Below are 22,796 nucleotides of genomic sequence, written 5' to 3'. Positions count from 1 at the left end.
TTAATAAAGCTTCTAAATTATCGTAAATATTTTTTATCAATAGTAACCTGAAACACATTACTTCTAGCTGAAATGAAATTTCATGCCTCTCATGATCTTCTGAACTGCAAAACATGAAATGTGAGCTAAAATAGTAACCAGAATGTGATAGAAAAAGCATGATAATTTAAAAAAATATCTGATGCTTGTCTTCCTTTTGTCTGTCAGTTGGTTTTAAAGCATTCTCTTTTTTCTTATCAAGGTTTATCTGGATCAACTTCCAGATTGCACCAATCATCTACCATTTCATCATATGCAACACTTCGAAGGGATAGGTCCAAGGTAAGTTTTAAATCAACATCTAAAGGCAAATGTCTGAACTGTTCAAAATAGTTAAACCCAGAATGTATATTGCATTGCAGGAAGTGGGATTGTAGTAGCACGCGAGAGGACCCAACACCTGTGATCTAATAAAATCTCCAATTTTTCAGTTTCTTAAGTGAATCAGGAATCGGACAGACAACTTACTGCATTTGAAATAGATTTATAAAACAAGGTTTAGAACCAAAAATCAGGGGTACTAATAGAAAATATAGACTTGGAATATGCAAATTAATGCAAAAATAATGGAGCAAAATCATATTAATTTAGTAATAATGTAGGAGAAAGAGTTAATTTTTTGTATACTACTTATAAAGTATTAATTACAACATGTGTTTTGTGTGCCTTGCGACTTCTACAGGAGAGACCAAAGAGTGCCTTGGAACGTTTATACTCTGGAGACCACCAAAGAGGCAAGATGAGTGCAGAGGAACAACTAGAAAGAATGAAGCGACATCAGAAGGCATTAGTTCGTGAACGCAAGAGAACTCTTAGCCAAGGAGAAAGGCAGTCTGTTTCATCTCGGTCTTTCATCAGGCCCATTTCTGCAGACGTAGGCTCAGTATGTTAGATATGCCTTAAAAGGACTAAACTAAAAATATCTTTGGATTTTTTTTTTTTTTTCCTAGCAAGCACTTTCACTTGAGTGTGTGTGTGATGCTTCTAGTCTAATTAAATTAGCGTTATACAGTATAAAATGAGTTCAGAGAGTGTGAGTAACAGATGATCTTTTTTCACTAGTAGGTACAGTATACGTAGCCGGTTCAGCAGGTAAGTTGGTCAGCGGTTAGTGTGCTGAGTGGAGATGTGAGTATATTGAGTGATTTCAGAGACATGGTTGTTTTTTATTGGAATTGTATTTAGAAAGTGTAAGAAGCTTGTACAGTTTTAAAACTGCTTCATAATGGAATGGGCCTTTTAGAATGTTCTTATTCACCATGGCTATTTTTCTTTTTAATTATTAAATCAGACTGCAAGATAGTCGTGGTAATATCAGACCAAGGTGGTATGTGTTTGGTTTTTTGTTTGTTTTTTTTTTTAAAGAAATGATAAATGGATAATCAGTTTTAAAACCTAATCATGCTGATTAGAAATTTAGGTAAAAGCTAATGTGTTTTAATTGATACAAATTCTTCTTTAAAGCTCAAAATGTAGAATATTCTAATAAGGCTCAAATTTAAGCTGCTGAATAAAAGGATTTTTGTTGCGTTCTGAGATGAAATGCTGTACAGATGATAAGTTTGTAATGATACATTTTTGGATACTAACCAAAGCAATTCTAATTGGTGAAGTTACCCAGTTGCTCACTTGGTGCTAAACCAAGATTGTACTGTAATTGCACTTATGCTGTGGTCTTTTAATTTATTTTTTATTTGGTCCACTAGAGCTTTAGAATGATCACCTTGTTTTACCTAATTCATTGCACAAGATCTCTTGCTTTTAGATTTGTCACTCATCATACCTAATGCCTCTTTTTTTGTTTGCTTGTTTTTAATTTGCAGAATTTCGTAGTCATTTTAAAATTTCTAACTGGACTACTCAATTTTTACCAGGCTTAATTGCATTTAGTACATGTGTGTCAATTGCTAGCATTAAAAAAACCCTATAATATTCAGCCTTTCATTCCCACTGTTCAGTAGCACTAATTTACAGCCAGTTACTTGTATTTACTTTCCCAGTAAATACGAGTGCACTATTTGGAGACATTCATCTATTTTGTCTTCTGTTTTGCAATCACAAGTTTATTAAAGATAGTGCATAATATTTGGGAACTGTAGAACCATAGTATCACTGTTATTTTCATATTTTAATTAGAAGAACTAAATCTGAGCTTCTGATGTTTCCTGATTCACATAACATACACAAGTTGAATTTAAACATTTTCGTAACACTCCTTATTAACATTTGTGGCAAACACTTTATCTATAAATTTGGGTGCCATCTTGGTCTTTTTCTTGCTTTAAAGAATTAAAATAGAATCTTTCAGCCCTAGCAATGTTTTGTAGAGGTCATCTCTTGTACCTATAGGGCTTCGATACGCAAAAAGCATGTTTAATAGCACAATTACTTACAGCATTACAATTATTTAGCAGCCAAAATGGCAAACAGTTAAATGTATAATTGAAGTGCTGCTCAGTATGTAACATTTGCTTTAAACATACATTGTATATGTAACTCTAATTTTTAATCGGTCAGCTCTCAAGTGTAGTATGGCATTTTAAGTATTGATCACAGTACATGAATTCATTTGTTATATACAATGCCTTTTTAATGTAAAAGTCGCAACATCAAAGCCAATAAAAATACTGCTTCGTAATAATGGTTTGATGTTTTTCTTACATATATATAATAACTTGAAGATGATACTGTGTATTTAAAATTATACTATGTCAATCAGGCCTGGTTCGAATATGAGTAGAAGAATGAGTTTGGAGTACTCGTATGAGAAAACATTTTCTTTCTCTTTTTGAATTCTCTAAAGAAACATCTTAATTTTTGAGATATAATTGCCTTTTAACTATTTAACTTTTTTAATATACATGGAAGATGTCTGTCTTCTGAGTGAACATTGAGAGCTTGTGCATGAATAGGTTTCAATTAGATTTATTAATGCAAATAGCATAATGAAGTCTAAGGACTTCATATGAAGCTCATACTTCAGCCAAAACAAGCCAAAGATTTGTAACAGAAATACTAGAGATGCTTGTAAGAAACATACAATGGCACGTTCTCCTGTCGGTACCCTCAAATGCTTGAGGAGATAATTTTTTTTGGTTTTGTTCTTTTTGTCCCTTCTCTTTCCCACTGCTTTTAATATCGTGTTTCAGTTCTGTATGGTAAAGTTACTGAGATCTGCTGGATGGAATGATGCTGCAACTGAACTTAATTTTTTTGGGGAAAAAAAAAAAAAAGCGTTGGTAATGTTCTTGAGCGTGAGTTTATATGCAGCTATATTGTGTGTAGCTGCGAAGGAGCTACTGTGCAGTGATTTGGGAACTCTAAGATTGTGCTGCTTAATTTAAATATGTTCTGAATTTATTATTTATTATTACTAAATATTTACCTTGTAAAGATAGAATGTGAAAGATTTTTACTTTACTTTAGTAAAGACATAAGAGCTTAGACATTACGAAATTATTATTTTTGAATTCAAGACAAGTTAATGCTAGTATGTAAAATATTACCAGCTTTAATCACTAGGTATTATTCTAGAAAGATACAGAAAATTTTCAAGCTGCAATTCTCAACCCGCAATACAAATACCCTTTCTGTGTAGTGATTCAAAATCACACAGCACTGCCTGGTTAGAATGCCTAGGACTAGGCTGTCAGACCATAGACTCACTTGTATTGATACCTGTGCTCCCAAAGACGTTTATGTGTAGCTAGTTCCGTGTTAATCAGCATATGTGAAATTGTGATTAATACATTTGTTAGAATTTGATACTGCTGAACGTTACCTGTAAAATTAAACAATACTCCAAAACCCATGCAGCACAGCTAGAGATCACATCTCCCAGCCATATGTTGCAAGAAACACGGTTGCATTTTCTTTTTCTTGTCAGTTAAGGGGTTTGCTCTGTGGATTCTTTCAGCAATAGAGCATTTGCAGCAGTAGTAATGTACATTGCTAAATGATGAATTTGGCAGTATGGTTGAATGCTGTTAATTGTTTTGTATCTATTACCAGTGGAAACGAGAGCAAGAATTTGATTTGCAGTTACTTGAGAGGGCAATTCGTGGAGAAGACAAGGATGAAAATGAATGGTTAAAAGTTCAGCCGGTAGCAGTGACAGAGACAGACCTGGAGCCTCAAGACTATGATTTAGATATCAGCAGAGAGGTAACACTCATAATTTTTTGCCTCCTATTCTGTGCCCCACAATATTAGCCTTTCTAAGTTTTAGGTAGTGAATTCTCATCTTTTCTTTCAAAAGTTAGCTGGAAGTTTGAACTAAAGCGAGTCTTTTGGGTATTGAAAATTTATGGCCTGGCACTTAGAATCTCTGTAAGGTTTGTGTTCATATTGTGTTTTAGTGGGGAGAAGAAATTGAAAGGTTGGCTCTACTGTTTGAAATATACGTTTCAGGCTTTATAGAGGAGAAAGTGATTAAGTTAGGCAATGTTATATAAATTGGAAAAAAAGATGAGAAGACAACATCAAGAGTATTTGAAAATAAGAAACAGCAATGAAGTATAAGTTAGCTCCCCAGAGCTACCTTACTCTTCATTTTGACTGGCAAAATATGTTAGAGAAGAGGGAGCACTGCTTTATCCTGGTCAGAACAGAAAACACCTTTCTGTTGGCTTTTCAAATGACTTGGTTGGTGTTCTGGGCACTAGATTTTTTTTCAGCTTTGGTAACCAAGTAAAGTATTTGTTTGAAATGCGATTGAGCCATCTGGTGGAAAAGAAAGAATACAGCAAGTGGAAAGATTTCAGTAGGTACTATGCATTGTGTAAAATGCCATGGTAGATGGAAAATCTGTAAAATTATTAATGATGACTAGACTAGTAAGCACCTCTACTTTTCTGAAAGCTGTTGGCAATGTATCATTTTCTGTACAGAGATATTTGTAAGAGGTTGAGTCTGTAAGCCCTTACCTGTTGATCTCTATGAATGAATGTGTCTTTCAATTAATCTTTGTATATTTTCTACAGAAAATTCAGTGCTCCTGTGAACTTCAGAAAAAGAAAAACCACTTCCATTGTATTACCTTTCCTTGTTGCACTCTGCTATTAAAATTTTTTCCAGGAGGCCTCCAGGACTATGTGAATCACTTTGCATATCCAAATTAGTGCCTTAAGCCTAGGATAGGAAACATGTTTGCTTATAGGCATTTCTGTCCTACTTCAGAGTAACTGAAGTAGATCTGAAGCTCCGAATCTAAGGCTTCTTTCTCAGGTTACCCAGGTTGTCCTTTTCCATTTCATGTAGCCACCCTCTTTACCTGGCAGGCACTTTGGTACCTGAGGTACTTCTGTGCCTCATAAGGAAATGTACTCAGTTGTGTCTTTAAGGCCAATAAGGCCATGCTGTTCACATGATAACTGAGTTTATTGTTCTGGAAGTGGCAGGATGAACAGATCTAGGTTAATTATAGTATGGACATAGATACTTAAATTTATTAAAAAAAGGAATGTACATATATAGCTACAGAGCTCCAGAGAGGAATTGGATTTGAAGGTAAGGAAGTGTAGTGGAAAATGAGGATTTTTCAGGAAGCATTGGCCTTGGGTTTACTGAGAAGGAGGTATGAAAATTTGAGGTTGTGATTTTAATGTGGTTATGAGTGCCAATGACTGTATTGTATGCTTTGGGCCTCTGATTGCCTGCGAATTACTGAGCCTAATCACTGGGGGTTAGGTCAGGCTCCTTTACAGATGCTATTGAGTTAGTGTGGACTAAGTTCAGTGGTGAAAAATTTAGGATTATTTTTATTTAAAACTTTGAATTTTGAAAACTCATCGCCTCATGAGTGTTTTAACAAGAATCCAAAGAAGAGAAGAAAAAATGGTTCCCCTTTACTTATTTTTATTTATTCACTCATCCTCTATTTGTGCTTTTAGAAAGCAGTCTGTTCTGTATAATAAGCATTGGTTTTTGAACTCCATTTGTAAACTGAATTTTCATTGGGTGACTTAGATCTTTTCTGTGGAGCAAAAATTTTACACAAAGAAACTGATCAGAACAAAAACTGTTGCTAGCTTTTGTGCAATCATATTAAAATTTTCAACCTACAGAATTATGTGTATGCAACGTGTTGTTACAATTGCACAATGTTAGTGTATTTCTGGGTCAGTTCCCTAAACAACTTCTGAACACCTAGGATTTCAGATTTCATAGTCCAAGAATTTCCTAAGATGATTACAAACTGCTGGTTTTCTTTTTTTTTTTTCCTTCTCCACTGCTCATAGAAGAAGATTATGCAGTCTCAAAAGAAGGATACCCTAGATTAAAACTTTAGGTGATACTTCCTTTCAGTTGTAGGAAGTCCTCGCTGGCATGACATACATATCATGACATTAAAATCTCAGGTTGTCTAGTCAGTCTTGTAGTGGTTGCTTCTTTCTACGGTAACAGCTTTAGGCAGTGTCCTACTTTGGGCTCTAAGCCAGAGCTGAAGAAAGGTTCCCTGTTGATTCTGATTTATTTTGTAATCCCCTTTAATATTTTTTCGATCTATCTTCTAAAGTAAAATGAATCAGAGGGAAAAGAGACTGTTAAAAGGGCATCAGCTCATATCCAGAGGGAGTGTTTAGCATCAGGTACATGTATTGACTGTGAAAACCGATGCTTTATTCTTCTCACTGTGTTCTCCCGTTGAGGAGAATTTATCTCAATTTTTTTTCAGTCTTTGTTATTAAAAACTTGATGCTTGCTTTCTTTCCACAGTTGTCAAAACCTGAGAAGGTTGCAATTCCAGAACGCTATGTTGAACTGGAGCCAGAAGAGCCTCTTTCTACAGAAGAACTGGCAGCAAGGCAGCGTAAAGCAGAAAAGATAAAGAATATTCTTACTAAATCAAGGTCAGGGTTTTTTCAAGTCTTACATAGGCGCTGGTGTTAAACCTTGGGAACTCACTTCATGCAACAGTCTAATTCGTATTGAATTATCAAAGTGTAACTTGTGGCTTTTAGAAAATGCGCACAGAATTTATGTAGTATACTTAAAGCTCCTTTTTAAAACAGGGTAGAAGAGATAATGACAACTTTTGTGTATGTCCATTTTCTTGTTCGGAGCATCCTAAAATAGTAGTGAGTTCTTTCTAAGCAACTTGTAGGTGAGACTGAGGAGGAAGGAAGGGCACAGATCTGGTCCACAGCAGAAGAAAAGTCAGTGTGAGAGCAAGTTTCTGTTGTCTCCAGAGAGCTGGCGTTCTGAAAGAACGCTTTGGGCTACTTACAGCTAATGTAGAGTCAGCTGAAACATTCCGTTTCAAGAATTTGATTACCTCGAGTATCTGCTGTCTCTTTGGAAGACAATTAAAGAGGCTGTGCCTGAGGACCACCAGGTTATACGTTTTCCTCTGGGCACTAACAAGAAATTTTACTAACAGCTTCAAATAGATAGCGTTTTTTGGTAGGGCTTCCATGTAAACAGCGTATTTACAACAAAGAACTTTCAGGTGTACTTAACGCAATGCAGAAATTGTGACTGAATGTGTAATGGCTGCATCGTTTGTATGCTGTAGTCATTTACATACAATATCTAACACTACTTGAAAGAACTTCAATAAAATACAGAGCTTGATAGATGAGATCTGAAAACTGCTGTATGAATTCAAGCTTGTTCTCATCTGCACGGTTGATTCTTCTTTATGTTTGTACATGTTAATGTTGTTTTCCACTTTCCCACTAGTATGCACAATCTACAGCCTACTGTTGCCCAGGACAAGCACAACTCAGTTGATTTAGATTCACAGCTGCAAGAGCAGGAGCGCATCATTACCATATCATACGCTTTGGCTTCTGAAGCCTCTCAGAGGAGCAAGGAGGTAGCAGGTAATACTTAGTTATTTACAAAATAACAGCTATTTCTTACCAGTTTCTAAAGTTGTGTGGGGTTGTTGCTGAACTCCTGGCATAGGAGAGTTTTAGTCATTTGTATTCAACATAGTGAAAAGTGTGTGTAGATAACAAATTTAGAGAGACTAAAGATTTAAAATTTAAATTTAAAAACTTAAAGATTTTAATTTTTTTTTAACAGAAAGATTCCTGGTCTGGTGATTGAGATTAGAGTGCCATCATTTGCAGCTAGAGCTGTATGACAACAGGCTGAAAAAGACATTTTAAAATGGGTATTGGCATGTTTCTGTCTGGTGACCAAGAAAGATTAGAGGTCAGAGCCAGACAGCTGTGCATGAATTCTGCTTGATGCCTGGAAATTAATAGATCCTTTGCAATACGTTACTAAAAGTGATAATTTCACTCTTGATTGCTTTATAGTTGAAATAAGTAAGAAATGTCAAGAGATTTGTATCACACAGTAATACACGCAGAACCTATTCTAGCAAGTATCTGACTGGCCATTTATAACTGGCACAATTCACTGTTCCAGTGGAGAATGGAAATAATGGAAACTTCAACTATGATGGAGATAAAATATGCACATTTCTCATCTGAAGGTGCCAGTTTAAACTTATGGCACTTGCCACAGAAGCCCTTAAGACCTTCCCATTAAAGACAGATTATTTCAATATCCAGATGCATAACATGCATCTGTAGTAACGGACTGTTGATTGAATGTGGCTGTATACTCACAGATGCAGTGGCAGCTAAACCTGAGGGGAATGCGATTTTGAGGGGATGGAATAAATTTTCAAGATATGAATCTTGAGACTTCAGAGAGGTTCTGTGGGTAACTTAACTGACTGGAAAGGGTAAGATGATTCACTGAGGAGACTAGACATGATAAAAAACAAAACGAAAAAAACCCCAGAATTGTAAAATCTTGGGAGCGTTTCAGGAATAACCTTTTGGACCTTCAGGCATCTCTGCGTCAAAATGGCTTCTCTGCAGGCAGTCTGGTCCTAGTTCTAGTAACCAGGTCTGTGTAATAGGGACTTGCACACTTTGGTTATGGAGCGGGACGTTGTGTTTCAGGAGGGATGAACCAATGCAGGATTTTGCCACGTGAGTTCTAGCTTCTTCTGGGAAAAGGTAACACCAAAGCTAAGATCAACCAAGATGAACACAGCCTATGCTTGAAATTATTCCTCAGCGTCAGTACAACAAGAGCAGAGTCCCTGCCATACTAAACAGTCTTCATATGGCCAGATAACTTACTTCTGGGTGTGCTTGAAGTTGCAGTAACTGTACAGTACTGAAATATGTTTGATCTTTTTATGTTGTATAGTGAATGTAGTAGCTATGTTTTCATTGCTACAGGTTTTTTTGGTTTAATTTTTTTATTGTAATTATTTCCAGAGTGTGATCACCGCATACTCTTAGGTATGCGTAACCACAGAAATCTTCTTAATTCTTTAGGAGAGAATTAAAATGTGTATCGGCACTGAAACGTTTAAATGGTGCTTGAAAAAATTTGCAGTCAGTCGTGAGATGATTTTTAATTTAATTTTCTTTGTGAAGTAGAGCAGCTAGCTCTTTTTGTCTTTCAGACACGTAAAAAAAACCTAATATAGTGTCCAAGGACTTGATTCTTTAAGGAAGCCCAAACCTTTATATGTGTGCAGTTTTCCTTGCCACATTTGCATCTCAAATACTCACTTCTTGTAACGTGTCTTGCTTTGATTTCAATTATTACTTACTCCTTGAAAAACAAACACCTTTCAAGGAATTCTAAAAAAAGCCAGAGTGGTTTGGTTTTGATGGAAAATATACAAACCCTAAAAAGAGTTCAGTGTTTTTAGTTACAGCCTATTTTCTGATGATCTAAAGCGATTAAAAAGAAAAGCATTTGATGCTTTGCACAGCTGATTGTAAATTCTCATTTATTCTAATTTTACAGAGTCCTTCATGTTCTTACTTTTGTAGCTTGATTTTTCCAGTATGAGTTGTCATTTGCTCCTTGTTGGCGAAGCAGACCATATCTGAAAGTCCCAGACTAAATATCTAGATTTTTTTTTTACAAAGATTTGCTTATGAAAAAAGACTGTGAAGCTTAACTTTTCCCACTTTTCACAGGGAAGCAGTTATGTTAAGATGCTGTGATAATATAAATCTCTTTTAAAGTAAATTGTACATTTATCTAATCCATGTAAAGCAGCGTTTTAGAGTCCCTCTGTTCCTAGTAAGATATCAACCTTCTAAATGGAAATCCTGCCAAGAATCTGAAAGATTAAAATCAAATGCATGAGTATAAAGAAGTCATTTCCTAAATTGCGTGTTTTGGAATTAGGTCTACCTTTGGCCCTCCAAAATGTAAAAGCAGAATTTAAGACTGAGTTTCAATCTCTTTACTTTTATGATTATTGTCTTCTAATAATATACCATTACTCTGTTTTATAAAGAAGGATAGTTTTAATCATTGTGTATTCTTTATCCTGAAGTTTCAAGCTCAGATCTGCAAATGTATTTACTGTATCATGCACTATACTAAGCAAAATGTTATATGCATCGGTAATTTTTTTTGTGATTTTTCTATACATTATCTTTGTTTCTGCTCATTGGCATATAACAAAGGTAATGCTGAAAACCTGTACAACCTCAGTGAAATATTGAAATCAAATTAGCAAATATAGGTGCTATTCCAGAACTGCACTTTTAAAAGTAGGGCTTGGTTAGGGTATATCAGTGTTGTGTGCCTTAAAATGTTCCAGTGAAACTTCATCTTAAGAGAGATTGTCCATATTCTCATCAAAACAGAAATGGTTTATTTGCATAATTTATACAACTAATAGAAAAAAACAGCAGATAGAAATGTTGTTTAAATTGTGTTCCATGTAACTAAAATAGTATAACACCTCATTGCATTACTAATCAGGTTTCCTATTCATGTGGTAGAAAATTAAGGTGGCTCTGTTACAATATGAATGTTTGATCGTGCAGCCTAATTCCTGTATGTGATCCCTTCTAGCTCAGCAGTTGACCTATCCATCTAAAGCACCCTCACCTTCTGTACCACAGCCACCTCACTCCCCCTTAAGCAATGGATTTCACTACACATTTGTTTAAACACCTTAAAAGTAAGAACTAACTGCTCTCAGCATGTCTGATTTGCCATTGTACCTTTGCTGTGGCTTGCTGAATTTTTACATTTTTACTAAACCTAAATTAGATCCAATTGAACGCATGCATCTATTTTTCAGAAACCTTTTATTCTTCTTAATATTGCTTCTAATGAGCTAACATGTGGGCTAATAAAGTCTTCAAATAACTGCTGTCGCTCTACAGATGAGATGCTTCCACAATCTTACTGTGGTGAAGGAAAGAGACATCTGTACTCTTGGTAGCATGGGGCCAGATTTTCAGCAGCAGTTTTTACTCCGGTGGCTAGCGTTGTGTACTCCTGTGGCTACCGTAGGGGTGCATAGGTATTTTTGCCTGCGCGTGGCATATATAGTTGCCGCACGAGAGAATCCAAAGTGCAAACAAAGTTGTATGAGCAGGGGGTTCGTTTATGGGCTGGTATCTTACACATGAACAAACATCGGAGTCTTAATTGAGGTGAGCTGAAAATTTGGCCCTTTATAACTAATTCTACAATATCGTGTTTGACTTTTTCATGCCTTTGATGTGTTTTTCATTGAATTGTGTTAACATAAGACTTGATTTTTGTCTCCGATTAGGTTATTTTGCCATTTCAAGTATTAAAATTACGATAATTTCATTGTCCTTAAAGAGATGCGTATCATCTCCTCCCAGTAGTATTTTCAGTTTTCTGTATTTGAAATAGGAAAGCCTGTAAATATGACGATACTTAACTGCGAACTGTGTCCCTAGTTAAGACACTCCCCATGCTTCTGTAGTTCCCTTTGAAATTATTCTCACCTTTCTGATTTCCTTTGGCCTAATCTTATTGCCTGATGTTGGACAAAAAGATAAAACATAGATAAAGTAGTAAAGAGGGTCGATTCAATGAATACCTCAAATAGTGTTGATCTTTAGATACCTTTATTTTCATTGTCACTAATCTGAATCAAATATATGTGCAAAAAATAAAAATCTAAATAAAAATGAGCACATACCAGAAAGGCCCAAACAGGCAGTGATCTGCCTTCAACAAGGCCTGTAAAAAATTATGAGAGGCGTATGGACAATAGGAGCTTGATGGAAATAGCTATTTGCTTTTCTGGTTCAGTTTATCTTTCTGAGAACCAGATTCTACCATCTTTGCTGTGTCTGAATAACACTTGACTCTATATGCTGGTTGATTATCACATGCGATCTTTGCATGCAAATAGGGTACCCATGTGTGGCCTCAAGAACCCAGAAAAATAACCGTACGGTCCCAAGGTATTAGACTTGAGCTGGGGGCTTGGACCGGATGACGTTCAAAGGTCCTTCCTACCCCAACCATTCTGTGATTCCAGACTGACTTAAACACATGTGTATCACATGTCTATATAAATATACATACATCCATGCATGTGTATGTATAGATATATATTTACATATATATGTATAAAACCCTACATTTTCTTCAGGAAAATTATCAAGAAAATAATTGCAATAACCAGCGACATTCAGGGGACACAGGAGTTTGAGCATCAGTGGCCCCATGAGATAATTATTCGCTTCATGTGTCCATATGATTTGTTCATTCTGTCAAACTGCAGAAGGCTTTAATAAAAAAAATGTTTCCTGAAAGTGCTTACTGCTTGGCATTAGTGTACTCACTTTAATATTAAATCATGTTTTATTTTACTTCACGCTAGCCAAAGCAGTAAGTGAACACTGACATAAGACTCAAGGCAAATCCCACCTAGTGACACCGCATGGAAGAAAGACGAGAGTCATTACCAGCTTTCTGTGAAGATACTCATCGGCCGATGACAAGTTCTTCTGGAAATACATTCAGAGAATAACAGGGGGATGTTCTATGAAAATGAAGAGAATTGCAAATCATTTTATTTTTACTTCTCTTTAGTTCAGACTTTTTATATGAATAAATGGCACTTTTAATAAACTCTGTAAAATACTGACAATGTATTTTTTAGGGCAATGTATTTTAGATTTTTTTTTTTTTTTAAATCAAGGGCTGAATTCATTTTAAGCTAAACTACTTGCATAGATGTTAAAAGATGCTGTTACTTCCCCCTCAGGCTCAGATGCACAATGTAAAGTTTCATGCAAAAAATGTAAATTTGAACAAACCTAGAAGCACATTCCTAGGGTATGGGTAGAGCTAACGCAAGTGAGAGGTTTGCCGAAAGGGTGTTTTGGATTGAATATGTTTGTAGAGTTAATCACCCACCCTTTTGCCCATTAAATAATACATTGCGAGGAACTTTTAGCTTGAATTTCTAAATATCAGTGACCACTGTATAGCTGAAATTTTTCACAAAAGCCATAATGAAAGCCAGTTTTAACTCCCGTTTCCTTTTTGATCCCATATGATTAGCTTGCTGGTATCGATACACAGTATGCTAGGTTGCTCTTGACAGTAGTACTGTCCCTTCAGTAACAAACAGCTAACAAATTATATTTTTTTGAAAGTTGAGATGTGGAAGAAGAAAACTTTTAATTATAATACATGAACTAAGCAATGAAAAAAATATAATAGGATATGTCATTTTACTAGTAAATATGTATTTTTCTTTTGATTTTTTTTTTCCAATAAACATTACAATATGATGTATTGACTAGTATTTATCCTGGAAACAGCAAAACTAATGTAATGTGGCACCTGCTAATTTTGTATGTATGTTCACCTGGTGCTTAACTTTGCCAAACTTTTGAAATTCAGCGTTTCACTTATGTGTAGAGCAAACGGTGAGGTGGTTACATAAGGAGAAAATCAGATTAAATGAATTGCTGCAACTACTTTACTTGAAAAAAAAAAACAAAACGTGTACGCATTGAATGCAAGACATGCAAAAATTTCCCCTTGTGTAATTATTAGTTGTGTTCAGCTCTGGATGAGAAATGAGTGAGAAATACTTCTGCAGTATTTCGTGAAACCACTAACTCGTTCATTTGCTGTATTGAAGTAATAGCTACAAAACGCTTGAAATTGACCTTCAAGTTTCAGACTTTAAGACAAATCATATTATTATTAACACTATACTCAGAAATATTCTTAAAAGTATATATTTAGCTAATGCAATCTATTTTACCTCAATACTGCCAGTATCAACTTCAAAACCTTTTGCCAAAATAATGATTTATTTTTGCCTTTATAAAAAGTTTTGAAAGCATAAATGAATATTTTGCAAGAAAACATTAATTTAAATAAAATGTAACAGTTTGGAAAATGGTATATGTACAGATTAAAATATTAACATAACTGCCTCCTATTGCCTCTGTCTTGTCTGCTCTCTTGTCAGCGTCCATGTGGTTGAAAATCCAGAGTCGTTTGTGCTGTTACCACATTTTGCTGCTCTTTGGTTCAAATTGGAGTTTCCCAGTTTTCCACCTGTTTCACGGGATTTGGATCAGGTTCCCCCTACACCAAAGCTTCATTTTTATTTTCTTTTTTTTTTTTTTTTAAATGTTTCTTAGCATTTGATTAAATCTGTCTTTATTCTTGAATGGAAAGATTTTTCAGAGTCGTCCCCTAAACACAATGACTACCATACTGGCCTTTCTCTCTTGTAGGTACATACGTTTGTCTGACACATTCTTAGCCCTTTAGTTTCTGGTGAAATAAAGTGTCAAAAATAACTTCAATTTAAAAACAAGCAAACAAAAAACCTGGAGGCCTCGCATAGTAACATGTGCACTGTCTGTGAATAGGGTATTGACGAAAGGGAGGATTGGTGGGCAGCTGGCAAAGCAGATTTCAGTAGCAGCTAACCAGCAACGGTGTACGCTCTAACGGTTCCCTCAAATGACATCGGTTTGATGAAGACCAGTGGAAATGTTTAATTCTTCTGAAACTTAATCGCTAGAACAAAATGTAAAGAAGCAGTTAGAAGTATTTCTGTAGCTTAGTGTTGACTCTGCGAACTCGAGGGCAAATATTTGAGAATGTGAGTACTTGACCTTCAGATGCCTGCAGCAGAAACTCAGAGCTGAGCTGCTTATGACGTGCTCCTCCTGTTTCTCCGGCGCACAAAGGAGCCTTTGACCACATCTTTCGTGGTTCAGTGAAACTGCATTCTTTCTCCAGAAGCTTTGTTACGCAGGAGGGAGGAGTACGTGGCCGTAATTGGTGGGTGAAGAGCGCAGCCCGTGGGTTCCTGAGCTGCGGCAGCCGTTGACTCCCAATTCTGCCTGCTGCCCTAGCGATGAAGGGAAAGGGGTGCAGGCACTTCTGCTCTGCGGGTTGTGGGAGACGTTAATTTTCTTTCCTTTGACCACACACACAATCTGCTCATTCAGGCTTGCATGAAAGACAAGGATTTTGCCCTAAATAGTTAATACCATTAATGTTTTTAACAAAACTAGTCTTCCTAAAGGTTTTGGTCTGTGTCCATAGTTAATCCCATATTTGGGAAAAAATTACCAAGATAATTTTTCTTCCGAAACTTTTTATTGAATATGTGAAATGCTCTTCTCCAGTGACCGTCTTTTTTGCAGGGATGGGTGTAGTTGCAAATAATTAGGGCTAATTTTCATATGCATGTAGCGTTGAGTTTGGGTTGATTTCCAGTTCTGTTTCTTTTAATCAAAATGCTGTTTTGTAGGTGTTAGACACTACTCTCTAATGTTAAGACTGGAAAAAAATGATGTCTACTTGCAGATCGATATCATTTTGGTCAGAAAGTGGCTTTTTTTCCCCCTCTGCCTATTAAGCATCTTAAGTGTTTGGGACTAATTATAATTAAAGAAACAGAAACTCATTAGAAAGCAGTATCAGTTCTTCTTTCGAAGGTGCTGTTTTTTAATTAAGTGTTTTGCAATGTTATACCAAGCAAAAATTATGCAGACTGACTTCCCTTATACATCTGTTTCCAATTTCTTCAACTAAAGTTATTAAAATTTTATTGCACGGCTGAATTTCTAAAACTACAGCCTGATACTCATGAGTAGCACTGCTTTCAACTTTTTGAACTTGCATAACACCACTCCCCTTTTTTTTTTTTTTTTCACCGCTGTTATGTTGAGTTTGTAGGTATTGCTGGGCTGTTAGGAAATGCTGTTGAGCTATAGAGCTGTTGCTTGTCTTTGTGCCGCTATATGAAGCTTTTTGTTTTAAAGGACTGGGCAGTAGCAGTAGTTAGAGGCATCCAGACTGTTTTGGAACAGTTGGATAAAAACCCTAGATAGAAAGGTTTCTCAGGAAGCAACTGGATTAAGAGATTCTATTCTGGAAAGTTACGTGTGGAGCTAAAAGCTACTGAAAGATACTACTGAACTTGTGTGCGGCTATTTCAAAAAAATCGTTACAGGTCAGGCGAGGCGGTCTCAGGTTCCCCGTAGCCTTTGGAGGGAGGGGTTGGTGTTCCGAAAACGCAGAGCACTCCCAGCGTGTTCTGGTATTGTTTACGTGGTTGTTTTTCCACCCGCGCCATTTACTCATCTGATTTCCAGATCTTCAAATATATGTGTATGTATTTTATATCAGCGTCTCTTCCCCTCTGTAAAACCGCATATTTCCCATGTGTCTTAGCAATTACCTTCTGGATGTTATATGAAGGAAAGACCAGATTTACTTAGTGTCAAAATTTAGAAGGTATAGAAGGCATGATCTGATGTTACCCCTCCGATTTATGTCTGTCTTCGAGTATTTTAAAGTGTTCACCTGTGCCGCGTGTGCGTGTCTGTCTGTGTATTGCGTAGTTATAAAAAGAACAAAGCCATGCACAAGAAAAACATGAAAAAATGCTATATTTTCCCTACCTAGTAAACATTCCCATTGGTTATTTGGCTGTATTCAAAAGGCTAAGACTTTTATTGCTCTACTAGCAAAAGCAACCTTTCTTCATAGTGGAGCAGTACAAAGAAAGAGCACAAAAAATACACACATCACAGTGTCTGAAATTCTGTTTGAACAACTGTATTGATTGGGTCTGACCCCTTTACATTTTTTTCCATTATTTCAAAAGGTGCATCTAACTGTAGCTGAATTGAACCAACCGAGATGAACTTTCCATGAAAACTTCTTGAGATACTTCTTTAGTTCAAAGCTTTGGAATTTTAAAGAGCATTTTTAATACAAGTCTGTGGAGGTATTCTGTGCAACAACCATACTTTGAATGTTAAACTACAGGTAAACCTAAGAGGAAGGTAAAATTATAAAGCCTACCGTGAAATTACTGGGAGGTGGCAGAGTAACTTTGAGCACTAATTAGAAAAGTAAATAAAACCAGAAAGTATTGCATATGTGCGCATTTGTGCACTGTTTACTTGTTATTTACTTGCCAGTGCTCCTGGTTGCCTTACAGAGAGTGCAAAACAGCCTCCAAAGAAAACGCTAACAGAATTAGGCAGCATTTCTGGAGCGGTTATTGATGAAATAGTGTTATAAGATGTAAGCTTAAAGGACAATGCTGTTTTCTTGTTGCCCACTAGAAGAAGCCTTTGACCAGGAGCTATAGCATGAGAAAGCACTGAAGGAAGGAAGAAATTAAGAAAACAAAGGTGAGTAGTGAGTTTGTATGAAATAATGGCAGAGATGTATCTGCAAGCAAGACTAAGAAAGAGGCTGAAGGTGAGAGCAGAGAACAGCCTAGTGGTTTGAAGTGAGGGGTGGTAAAAAAATTGAAGGAGCTGGAATACGTGGACTTGGACAGAAGCAAAATGCTTTAACGAAGAGAGTCGGCCTAAATTGTAGAGGGGAAGGTAAGAATAAGGAATAGCTGGCAAGTGAGAATGGAAGTCCAGTGTCCTAGTACAAAAAATACCTTATGAATGGGATAAACAAGAGAGTAGAGTGTTGATGGTGGCAATGGGTGAAGGAGAGAATCACGACTTCAAAATAGTGTTTTGGTAACAGGACAATTGTCTTTTCTATTGGCAGCTGCTGCGCTCTGTTTAAGCCAAATTGCAGTTAGGAATGGCTAGTATGAGTGAAACTCTCCTTTTCCCTGTAGGAACAGCTTGCCCCAGAGCCAGGGGTGGAAAAGGTTGGTCCGCCCTGGCACAGAGCCTGGCCCGAGTGAGTGCATCTCTCTCAGCGGTTGTGACGTGCCACTGCAAGATGGAGTGTTGTGTGGCCTGCTGTAGTCTCTGGCCTCGGTTCTGCTGTATCGTCAGGGGGCTTGGGCTGGCTTGACTTGGTCTCTAGAGCCAGAATTGAGAAAAGCCTTAACGTTGTTTTCCGGTTCATCTCTTGAGACATGGAGTGTTTTGGAGGTTTTTTGAAACTCTGGCTGGTGGCTTATGCAAGATCTAACCCTAATGAAATGAAGTAGCTGGCGACATTTAGTTCCAGTGAGTTGTACCACTCGGGGGGAGTGGGGTGGGGGGGGTCGAAGTTGACATCAGAGAAGCCACTGCTAATGCTGTTTGTCTCTCGTCTTGTCTGTTTGTTGGCTTTTCTGACTGCTAGTTCATGTTAAACAGTTCTTCTGTGTCCCTACTCAGCTTCTTCCATACTGCGCCTTTGAGCATCTGTCTTCTTCTCCCGGTATGGAACAGGATTTTGTCTTCTGCCCAGTGCAGTTGTAGTGTGTCTGTGTTGGGCGGTGTGAACGCATGCACACACACGCAGGTTGGTCCCGTTCTCCTTTCATGTGGTGCTAAGACACAGAATAAGCAAAAGGTGAGGGACCACTGCTGAGATGTGTACCAGAACTGGCTGCTCTGCTCACTTTCCGAGTTGTAACCTGGATGAAAGGCTCAGAAGGAAGAGAGAGCAACATCTCGTGACTGTACCTGTGTCCCCTGGCTTCCTCAAAGCCTTCTGTATGCCTGAGGACTCTTCGGTTGTCTTCACTGAATCCCGTTTAAAAATGACTTGGCAAATGATTTTTTACGCAGATTTTAGTCAGGATCTAGGTAGTGGCTCCATCACTTGACTACTGAGCAAATTTGATCTCTATTTTTTTTTGTGTCTAGTATCGATTTTTTATGTTAAGAAGAAACCTTTTTGATAGAAAAATTATATTTTGGTAAGAGATGTTCTATTACTGTGTCCTTACAAACAGATCTCGATTCCTAGACTTTAGTGGCTGTAATGGGAAGAAGGAGACTTGGCCCTAACCAGTTAAGGATCAAAAGCTTCACCTGCATTTGTTTTAAAGCTTTAGCAATAAATATGAGGGTGAAAAGGAGGCAGTTCAGATTGTCAGACCTTTCTGCAGTCTTTAATGTAGCTTGATGCGATGAGAACACTTACGATAACGGTTTGAGAGAATTTCCCTGCGTGTCAGGGTGGGCAGTTGTGAAAAAGTTCAAAGCAAGGAAGTTTTTTTTAAATGAGCCCCCGTATTGCTTGACTGATGATACAAAAACCTTCTTCTGATACACATTACTTCTCATTCTTCTTTTTTTTTTTCTCAACTAGATCTGCCTGAGCTATGGACACCGTAAATGGTACTGGATTTGGATGGATAATAGCACAAACTGTCAGTGTGATCTCATTCCGCACCTGCACAGCAAAACCAAATCAAATGACATTAAATCACTAAGTATTTTGCTTCTTTAATGCTGTGCAAAAACTAAGGACATTTTCTCTATCCATCGTGATGCGTACACCTATGTACTACTCGGATGTTTTTCTCAGGAAAAGTGCAGTTGAGGTGGCAGTCTTAAAAGCGAACAAAACCAACTTCTGCTTTGTCCCTTCGGTGAGGGTACCTTGACAGATGTCCCTTCTCTTAATCCCCTGACAGCTTCCAAGAGACTGATGCAAATAACTGTGCCAGGCTTTGATTATGAGATATTGCACTGCCACTTCTTCTCTTTGTCTCCTGCAGTTTACAGAGGCAGCTTCAGTGCATAATTTAATCCCTGTTCTGGGGACTGTAGCAAATCCACAGAGACTTCTACCAACCGTCCTCTCTGGCATCAGCACAACGTGTGCACATCTTCTTTGATGTGAATTCCCCAACCAGAGCCTTAGAAGGACCTGTAGCTTTGAAGCTGGCCTATAAATTGTGCTTTCAGGAATCAAGTTGTCAGCCTCCTCTTCAGGAAGAAAGGGAGAGTAAGCTGTAAAGCAGTTGCATAAAGCTACAGGGCAACTTACAGATCTGGTTTTCTTGGCCTTGAAGAATTCCTGTACGATGTTGAGAAAGAACCGGATCCCATTTTACCGGGCTTAGAAGCGTCCTCTTTTGTGACTGCAGGACCTTGTGGGCAGCGGGGCTGTGACAGTACTCGTCTTGAGGGGTTCCCTATTCCAGGGCAAAGGGAAGGGGAACAGGCACACAGTGCTTTCGACCTGTTCAAGTGTTTTCAGTCTTCCACAGCCAAATGCTGATCATGCACCTGCATTGACCTTTGTGTAGGTAAATTTTCAGAGTGGTGTAGAAACAGATGAAAACTTTGACCAGATATGATGGTGGTTCTGTGACAGATCCAACTTTCATCAGTTGTTTCCTAAGAAGACATGTAGGAGTATGGGCAGGCTTCTGCCTTTCTGTTGAGATGGAAATAAGCTGGTCTTTGAGTTGAGGAATTTCAGTGGCCAAATCTTGTTTGAAAAGACTAATACAGTTGCCCTCTTCATGATTCGGTGTCTGCCGTCATCTCTGGAAGCCCCTTCTGTACCAACCTGAAATAGCAAAGAACTGACTAGAATCAGCCAAGACATCAGCCTTCATTTTTCTTGTGTTCTCCGTCTCCGATAAGTGTGAGAGCTGAAACCATTCTGCTACTATCCATGTGGCTACTGCTGATGCTTTATACCCAGTGTTGTTAAAACTGACTCCTGAATAAAAACATTTGCTGCAGAATCTACGCTGAACTAAATCAGCCTTTCTCAATATATATGGAGAAGCTGCTTAGACAGGCTGCTTCGTAGATGAATCTGCAGGTTCTTAATAATACGTTTATAAATGTTAGACAGAAACAGACGCGATTGTGTAGAACTCTTCCTATTTTGAGCAGTTAGTCTTAGGTCAGCATCATAGAAGAGTTCCACCAAACCTCATCAGATGTTCACAATGTTAGGTGCCGTATTTTTGGGGAATGGAAGTCGTGTTGTCTTGATTGATTTTTTTTTTTTTTTTCCCCTGGCCAGAGCTGTTACTAGAGTAATTTCATTTCAGTTTAATTGTTATCCTTGTGTGGCCTATTTATTTATATTTAGAACTGATGACAAAATCTGTTTTACAAGGCAGGAGGCTGTAATCAATTTGGGGCAGAGCTGAGTGGCAGAGGCCCCTGAGGGTGCTCGTTGTGGCAGCCCATCTGGCGGCAGAGACCTGCGCAGGGCCTGCACGCTGCATCTGCTTTTCCGGGGTCTTTCCAAGTTGGTTGCAGTGCAGAGGAAAGCCCTCAGGTGAAGTTTTACCGTGCCCTTCGTGTGAGGCTGGTGGGAAAGCAGCAGGGCCCTCTGCCTTGCAGGGTGGGTCTACAGCAATGGATTCTGTCACCTTCGGAGTCTCTCATCGGATGCATGCCGATGGGCAGGTCTAGAGATCTGCGTGGATGCTGAGCAGCTGCAGAGGAAAGGTGGCGAGAGCAGCGCTAGCCTCAGCGCTGGGGCAGGGAAGGCGGCGAAGTCACTGCATAGGCAGCATTTTGCAGCCTACATCTTAATTCTGTAATCTCACTCAAGGCACTAAACAGCCACCAGCCACATCTAAAAGGATTTAACAGTGAAATGCTGGTTTAAAAGCATAGCTCGAGTGTCTAAATAGGAAAAAACTGCTATCGGTCTACTAGGAAAGTTAATCAGTTGATCTTTTGGGGAGGGCATCTATCTCTACCCAGAGATAGGGCAGCTTTCGTAAGTCATGGTGAGGTCTTCTTTCTTCACCATGTACAATTAAGTTTAATTTTTGTCTGTGTATTAGAAGCTGGCAGTATTGGGAAAACAAAAAAAATCCATACAAGTCAAGTACATATCACTGACTGTTAGTGGCTGCTGTAATGTTGTTCTTAGAACTGAATAACTGAAAGATTTTGTATTAAATGCAAGTATAGTAAAACAGATTAATCAAAATCTACACTCAGTTTTTATTTACAATCATAGAACTTTTATTTTTTCCATAATGTAACTTATTCCAAGTCCTCCCCCAGTACCTGATGCTGCAATGTTTACGTTCAATAAAACCTATACAATGATAGTACATACTGCTGCTTTCATGTAAGTCAACTGGCTTGCAAATGTTGTCTGCACGTCATAAATTGTATACAGAAATGGAAGATTCTCCACAAGCATCTGGAGTGTTTCTTGAAACACTGTTGTGGCAGAATGAGGCTGTACTAGAGGGACAGATTCTCCCAGAGCAAGGAGAAGCAGTTGATCCGTCCGATGTACTAAGAGGAAATGAAGTCTAAAAAGTTCTGCTATTTTATTAATTACTTGAATACAATAAACTATAAATTTGCAGAGGAATGGATGTGCTTAATTCTTGCTGGATGGAGTTACTGGAGCTCTGGACTCTTTAAGCCTATCAGTTTTACTTGAGAGGTACAACCTTTGACTTAGACCTCCAAGCGATGTGTGTATGGAGAGAAAACAAAGAAGGGCTTGCGTACTTAACTCTGTATTCTATATTTTAAAAAGCTAAATGATTTGTACATCCTTTTCATTATCAAACTATATTTTCTCTTTCAAAGTAAACTGGTTTCTTCGGGAGGAGTTACTTTTAATAAGAGCTCAGTGCTATAACCAGGAGCCAATAATTCAAAAATCACTCTTTTCTACTGAAAGGTATAAAGAACTACAGCTTATCCCCCTCATTATAAAGCCAAAGAAGTAATTAGAGCCTTCCGTTGTATTATGCGTTTCTAAAACATCTTCCGTGCAAC

The 22,796-nt window shown here is 37.7% G+C and overlaps 1 protein-coding gene across 9 annotated transcripts in view; it reads left to right on the top strand.

Annotated features, from left to right (window-relative positions):
* Positions 1-14,276, top strand: part of PLEKHA7 (pleckstrin homology domain containing A7) — a 168,222-nt gene extending 153,946 nt beyond the window's left edge. For 6 of the 9 annotated variants that reach the window (XM_087745643.1, XM_087745641.1, XM_087745642.1 and 3 more), the window contains 7 exons: positions 242-321; positions 722-922; positions 4,051-4,203; positions 6,757-6,890; positions 7,723-7,865; positions 10,900-11,008; positions 12,701-14,276. In XM_087745643.1, the coding sequence (XP_087601769.1) occupies positions 242-321; positions 722-922; positions 4,051-4,203; positions 6,757-6,890; positions 7,723-7,865; positions 10,900-10,997 (809 nt within the window). In that variant the 3' untranslated portion in view covers positions 10,998-11,008; positions 12,701-14,276. Of the gene's footprint in view, positions 1-241; positions 322-721; positions 923-4,050; positions 4,204-6,756; positions 6,891-7,722; positions 7,866-8,966; positions 9,024-10,899; positions 11,009-12,700 lie in introns of all 9 variants that reach the window. The other 3 variants (XM_087745638.1, XM_087745639.1, XM_087745640.1) reach the window with 3 other exon arrangements.
* The last annotated feature ends 8,520 nt before the right edge of the window (positions 14,277-22,796 follow it).

The sequence above is a fragment of the Nipponia nippon genome, unplaced genomic scaffold (genome assembly GCF_047370975.1).
Source record: "Nipponia nippon isolate SJK-2023a ecotype South Korea unplaced genomic scaffold, ASM4737097v1 scaffold_10, whole genome shotgun sequence".
Taxonomy (NCBI): Eukaryota; Metazoa; Chordata; class Aves; order Pelecaniformes; family Threskiornithidae; genus Nipponia; species Nipponia nippon.
This window is presented reverse-complemented; position numbering and strand designations above follow the sequence as displayed.